At 44.1% G+C, this 6,856-nt stretch overlaps 3 protein-coding genes across 3 annotated transcripts in view; 2 read left to right on the top strand and 1 right to left on the bottom strand.

Annotated features, from left to right (window-relative positions):
* Nucleotides 1–1,023: 1,023 nt before the first annotated feature.
* On the top strand, nucleotides 1,024–2,015 carry SARC_03612 (hypothetical protein; the record flags this gene model as incomplete). Its single annotated transcript, XM_014302583.1, has 2 exons — nucleotides 1,024–1,105; nucleotides 1,774–2,015. The coding sequence occupies 2 exons, from the start codon at nucleotides 1,024–1,026 to the stop codon at nucleotides 2,013–2,015; spliced, it is 324 nt and encodes a 107-aa protein (XP_014158058.1).
* Nucleotides 2,016–2,079: 64 nt separating this feature from the next.
* SARC_03613 (hypothetical protein) lies at nucleotides 2,080–2,505 on the top strand (the record flags this gene model as incomplete). Its single annotated transcript, XM_014302584.1, has 1 exon — nucleotides 2,080–2,505. One exon carries the CDS (start codon nucleotides 2,080–2,082, stop codon nucleotides 2,503–2,505), a length of 426 nt encoding a protein of 141 aa, XP_014158059.1.
* Nucleotides 2,506–6,042: 3,537 nt separating this feature from the next.
* Nucleotides 6,043–6,856, bottom strand: part of SARC_03614 (hypothetical protein) — a 1,236-nt gene continuing 422 nt past the window's right edge. The window contains exon 2 of the mRNA XM_014302585.1: nucleotides 6,043–6,501. Within this exon, the coding sequence (XP_014158060.1) occupies nucleotides 6,241–6,501 (261 nt within the window). The 3' untranslated portion in view covers nucleotides 6,043–6,240. The remainder of the gene's footprint in view (nucleotides 6,502–6,856) is intronic.

The following is a 6,856-nucleotide window of genomic DNA, read 5'->3' on the forward strand; positions in this document are numbered from 1 at the left end:
CGTGTCTGTGCGTGTATGTGCGTGTCTGTACCTGTCTGAGTGTGTCTGCGCGTGTATGTACGTGTTTGTTTGTGTCTGTGCGTTTCTGTACGTGTCTCTGCGCGTGTATGTACGAGTCTGTGCGTGTCCTGTCCGTGTCTGTACCTTTCTGTGCGTGTATGTACGTACGTGTCCTATGTGTGTCGTTGCGTGTCCTGTGCGTTTCTGTACGTGTTTGTTTGTGTCTGTGCGTGTTTGTTTGTGTATGTGCGTTTCTGTATGTGTATGTACGTGTCCTGTGTGTATCGTTGCGTTTCTGTACGTGTTTGTGCGTTTTTGTTTGTGTCAGTGCGCGTCTGCACGTGTCTGCGCGTATCTGAGCGTGTATGTACGTGTCTGTGCGTGTATGTATGTGTTTTTACGCGTCTGTGCGTGTCTTGGCAATTTTGTGCGTGTATGTACGTATATGTACGTGTCCTGTGTGTGTCGTTACGTTTCTGTGCGTTTTTGTTCGTTTCTGTGCGCGTCTGTGCGTGTCTGTGTGTGTATGTGCGTGTCTGTTTGTGTCGGTGCGTGTTGGTTCGTGTCTGTGCGTGTCCGTGCGTGTCTGTACGTTTTTGTTCGTTTCTGTGCGCGTATCTGTGCGTGTATGTACGTGTCCTGTGCGTGTCTGTGCGTGTATGTACGTGTCCTGTGCGTGTCGTTTCGTGTCTGTGCGTGTCTGTACGCGTCAGTACGTGTGTGTCTATGTCTGTACGCGTCTGTGTGTGTATGTACGTGTTTGTTCTTGTGTGTGCGTGTCTGAGTGTGTCTGCGCGTGTATGTTCGTTTCTGTGAGTATCTGTCTGTGTATGTACGTGTCCTGTGCGTATCTTTGCGTGTTTGTACGTGTCTGTGCGTGTCTCTGTGTCTCTGTACGTGCCTGGCGCGGCCACTGCCATTCTGTCGTCTGCCTGTCTTTTCTGTGAACTTTTATCATCTGGGCCATTCTCTGAACGTTTATCATCTGGGCCATTCACTCGTCTGCAATTGCCTTCGCAGATTATGAGCTCGCATCGAATGAAAAGCCAGAACTACAAGATGCAGACATTCTCGTTCCTGGTCATCGCCCGCAATAGTCACGAGGGTATGTGTGTGTTGTGTACGGTTTATGGGACCACTGTGCCGTGTTGCACATGTGCGTTGGTGTAGTGTGAAAGGAACGGCGCGTGTGAGAGGCCATACATGAAAACGTAAACCCTACATAATCTTACCTATACCCTAAACCCTACATACTCTTACCTATACTCTAAACCCTACACAATCTTATTTATATCCTAAACCCCACATAATCTCACCTATACCCTAAACCCTGCATAATCTTCTAAACCCTACATAATCTTACCTATATACTAAACCCTACATACTCTTACCTATACCCTAAACCCTACATAATCTTACCTATGCACTAAACCCTACATACTCTTACCTATACCCTACACCCTACATAATCCTACCTATGCACTAAACCCTACATAATCTCACCTATACCCTAAACCCTACATAATCTTACCTATGCACGAAACCCTACACAATCTTATTTATATCCTAAACCCCACATAGTCTTACCTATACCCTAAAGCCTACATAACCCCTACACAATCTTAGCGCATGCCACAGGATTTTGAGAGGGCAACCTTCTCGTCCGTCTCGTTACTGTGTCTTGCGAAGCTCTTATTAATAGCTCAAAAGAACCCTAGCTCACTGCGAATACCAACCCGTCTACCCACACCTTGCACCCCAACTTCAACTTAGGGACCGCAAATGTCCGGAACAGTGTCACGCGCAAGTGGACACGCCTGACCGTCCCCACACTCAAGCGAACGGGACATGTGATCTGCGACGGGTGTACTGAAAGTGGCCAGTTACAACGCACCATCCGCACCAAAGCCGAGGGCAAGACGGCCTTCAAGGACCTCCGCAAGCGCAAGTGGGGCGACGCGCTACCGCCAGCCGAGTTCTACCAATCACTGCTGGATGAGCCCATTCCTGCATGAGCGGTGTTTCGGCGAGTGGGGTGTACTTACTTACGCCTTTTAAGTCACAGGTAAACGTCATGATATGGTCCTCAAGACCATGAAGAACAAGGCAACGAATTTGCAGAAACTATTTTGTACCGAGAGTTTAGGGTTTGCGGGGGGTGCGATCTACCGATGGGCATATTCCAATGTCAGTGCGCGTCAACGGCTCTGTTTGAGTGGAGTTGAGGATAGCGCATGCGCTACGGTAGAGGAGGTTTGCTACATCGACCACCAAGGCTTTTTCGATTTTACGCAAAACAAAAACAGAGTTCAAATTCCTGTCATGAAGCAGAGAATCATACCTGAAGCGTACTGGCCTCCATATTTCAGCCGTGGAATGAAGTGTCCTGGTAGATACTGGAGCATCACTCGAAAATTGCTATTTCTGCATGACCCAGGTACAGTCCGCAGGTGTGGCTGTGACCACCCCGCGAATGTGGCAGTCACTATCAGACCAAGCCGATGAGACCGTTGTGTGCAAGTGTAGTCTATTCTGCCATCCACCACCTAGCTATTTTACACAACATACATGCGTGTGATAGATAGGTAGATGGCAAGTGCCGATAAACCCTGGGGTGCTTCCCATAGTCTATTGTTTTATAATATGACTTTGTGAACATAGTGCTATAAGATATCACGGAATGGCAAGCGCATTGGTCTCTGTATCTGCTGCCGATAATGTCCCAAAGGGGTCTGAGGGTGTAGATACACTACGCTTGTCGGGTACTGCCGAGCAGAATCGTCCACGTGCTTGCTGTTGAGCACCCCACACTTGCAGGCCTCGGATGGGACCTGATCCTTTGCCCGACCGCAGCAGACACTAGTACTGCGTGCAGTGAGTTGTGCACAGGATATATAGTACCGCGTATGTGTATAGGTGCATTCGTGACTCGGCCGTGTGTAGTAGGTACACACATCGTGTTAACAAAAGCAACGTGATGCAAGGGCTGTAATATACAGTGCAAGCAATGGGACTGTAGGTGCGTAAGCGGGCAATTGAACAAGGCACTCGGCAGTCGAATGGGTGACGGCGAAGAACGTGCAGCAGTTGTCCGTACCAGGAATGGGTGTGGCGTGAATGTGTGCGATGTGAATGCAAACGTAGGCTGTGGGTGCCGTCTCTACCTTTCTGCATTAGGGTGCCCGCCTGAGCGTTCACAAATGAACGAAATGGCCACTACAGCCACAGCCGCACTACTATTGACGTGTGGGTCTGATCATGGCTAAATGGCGTGCGCATCCTATTGCGAGGATTGAGGATTCAGTCAACAACTGCTCAGTCTATATTTAGGCACACATCAGAGATAAAACTGAGAGTTTCCGGAAGGTTATTGAACTTGGGGAACACGTGAGAGAAAGAACAGAGAGAGTGGAATAGAGCTGGCATAGTAAACGTTAAATGCGCTGCGATGGTACATTGAGTGGATTAAATATCAATACATACATTGTATTAGGGTTGTATGTACATTGAGTGGATTGAATATCAATCCATACATTGTACCAAGGTTGTATGTACATTGAGTGGATTGAATATCAATCCATACTTTGTATTAAGGTTGTATCTACATTGAGTGGATTGAATATCAATCCATACGTTGTACCAAGGTTGTATGTACATTGAGTGGATTGAATATCAATCCATACGTTGTACCAAGGTTGTATGTACATTGAGTGGATTAAATACCAATCCATACTTTGTATTAAGGTTGTATCTACATTGAGTGGATTGAATATCAATCCATACGTTGTACCAAGGTTGTATGTACATTGAGTGGATTGAATATCAATCCATACGTTGTACTAGGGTTGTACGTATGAGTGGATTGAATATCAATATAGAATATACCAAGGTTGTATGTACATGGAGTATTTAATTCCCCTCTAGGGACGAAAGGCGGAATGGTAGAGATAGTGCGCGCTTATTAACATCCGTACATCGCTTTCTGTGATGTGAATAGCATCGATGACGAGCTGGTGCCAATTCACATATGGCCACACCGAGTTACAAGACATTACACTTACTGTATCACTATCTCCTGGAACGCTACGGTACGTGACACTTGACAGTGTCACTTAATGTGACACGTGACAGTGACATTTGACAGTGGCACTTGACGTTGTGAAATGTTGATGCGTGGCATTGGTTGTGAAACACGACACTAAAAGCTGTGGAGGGGGGGGACATAAGCGACGCCATTATGAGGAGCAGATCACTGTCAGATTCAATTGATAGCAATGAGCTACATACCAACCTCTTCTATTACTAGCAGTAGGGAACTGGGCGATGGTTGGCTGGTTCGGTTTTCATGTGTGGCATTGTAGACCATATACAGTACATTGCATATTCTTTTCTGTTCGCATTTGCGGGGAGGGGGGGGGCATGAGCGACGCCATTATGAAGGGCAGATCACTGTCAGATTCAATTGATAGCGATGAGCTATATACCAACCTCTTCTATTACTAGCAGTAGGGAACTGGGCGGTGGTTGGCTGGTTCGGTTTTCATGTGTGACAGTACATTGCATATTCTTTCTGTTCGCATTTGCGGGGGAGGGGGGGGGGCATGAGCGACGCCATTATGAGGGGCAGATCACTGTCAAATTCAATTGATAGCAATGAGCTACATACCAACCTCTTCTATTACTAGCAGTAGGGAACTGGGCGATGGTTGGCTGGTTCGGTTTTCATGTGTGGCATTGTAGTCCATATACAGTACATTGCATATTCTTTTCTGTTCGCATTTGCGTAGCGTACCCCAGTCGCCCACCGGACTTCCCAACCACACACTCGCACTGCAATAAACACAGATTAAAAAATATATAGCAAGTGTCGATTGAACACAAGATTTGCAGATGCAAAAAGAGAAGGCAAAAGGCCAATATTTATTTCTAACGAGAAGGCAAAAAGACAAATATATATTATTATTGCATAGTTATGTAGGCGGCGTAAGCAGCATTTCAGACGTGTGCGCGAAGATTTTCCAAACAAATACTAATATTGTCATTACATCCCTTGTCGTGTATAGTACCATGTTCAGTATAAAAAAATGTAAATAATGTTGTTGCAGGACAGTACAAGGTGGAAGAACCGCACGTACCAGATTACAACATAAACTCTGATAAGCATGGCATATTTGCTTCTAACCTGGATGCTATGAAGCTGGTTTATCAATACTCTTGGGCCTAAGAAAGTGTTGCTCCAACGTATATAATTTAAGAGGAAGTCTGCTGACGCCTTTTTGGATGTGTATTGCATGGATATATCAATACCCTTTGACTTCATGGACAAATTCTGTCACGAAGGCAACGTGCTCCAGCGTACAGATTTAAGGGCAAGTCATCAAAAGCTTTTTTGGGTGTACATAGAATGAATGGATGGAGCTGTTAAATCAATACCCTATGGCCTCATTGTCAGTATCCGTCATGAAGACAATGTGCTCCAGCGTACTGAACCCTTTTTTGGGGTGTACATCGCAAGGATGTAGTCTTCTTTCGCTGTAGAATCTAAGCATATCAGCGAATTCAAGGCAGCACTCTTAAACTTTACGCCCGTTAGGGAATAATGCATTGATCAACGCTTTGTTTGTTCTAGATTCCAAATATGATATAAAAATTGAAATACTCTTGAAATATTGCTTGCTTCTTGTCTGTAAAGTCGGCAGATATGGTACATATTATCTCTGCTCGGCTAAGCGATAACTTGCGCATATGGCCGTCGTGGAGTACCCTCGATTAGTACCAGACGACAATCACACTTTTTAACTTGACAATCGCTATATAAGTATACTTATATATTGATGTATGGCAATCCGGGGACTCTATCTGAGAGTGGAATGTGTTTATAGGGAGTCAGACACTCGTAGAGGGAAAAGGACTTGTGTGGTGCGTGGGACATACTTCCGGTTTGGTATCAATCCATTCCAGCGTTCCGGCACTTATGTGATGCGCTAAGAGCTTCGGTTTCACCGCTGTTTGTTCATGTATTATTGGAACTTAATAAATGTGAACTATATCTCCAGCAGGCCATAACTCTATACTTTTGCCCTTACCTATTGAGTGTTCTGAGTTGAAGTTTGCTCTCTTCTTAGTATGCGCTAATACGTTCCTTGCCCTATACCGTAACCTCTCTCCCATCAAGTACAACAAGACGTCTCACAGACCAACACAATTCGTTATACACTTATTTTTATCACAGCTGCACGTTCACCCCTCCGCCTCCTCAGCCTTAACCCCCACCACCACATCCTTACCCATCGCACTGAACACAGTACAGACCAACTCCTCTCCTTTACCAAAGCGCTCTATCAGCTCAGCGCTAATACTTGTCCACGTGCCGTTCTCCTCCTTGCTCATATCCACATCGTCTTTGGTATCGCCATGGGCGTCCATGAGAGATACGCTCGCCTCTCGCTCATCTACGTCTATGACGGTAAAGTCGCTGGTACTTGTATTCAACACCGCCACCTGCGCACAGAGAGTACAGTCCAGTGTTGTTTTTGTATTCGAAACACACACTGTGTGGTGTCAGAAAGGTTATATATATGTGTGTGTGCGTTTGTATACTTATATATATATATATATATATATATATATATATATATATATATATATACATATACATATATATATATATATATATATATATATATATATATATATATATATATATATATATATACATATATATATATATATATATATATATATATATATATATATATATATACTATATATATATATATATATATATATATATATATATATATATATATATATATATATATATATATATATATATATATATATATATATATATATA

This window comes from Sphaeroforma arctica, assembly GCF_001186125.1.
Source record: "Sphaeroforma arctica JP610 unplaced genomic scaffold supercont1.187, whole genome shotgun sequence".
NCBI classification, from domain to species: Eukaryota; class Ichthyosporea; order Ichthyophonida; genus Sphaeroforma; species Sphaeroforma arctica.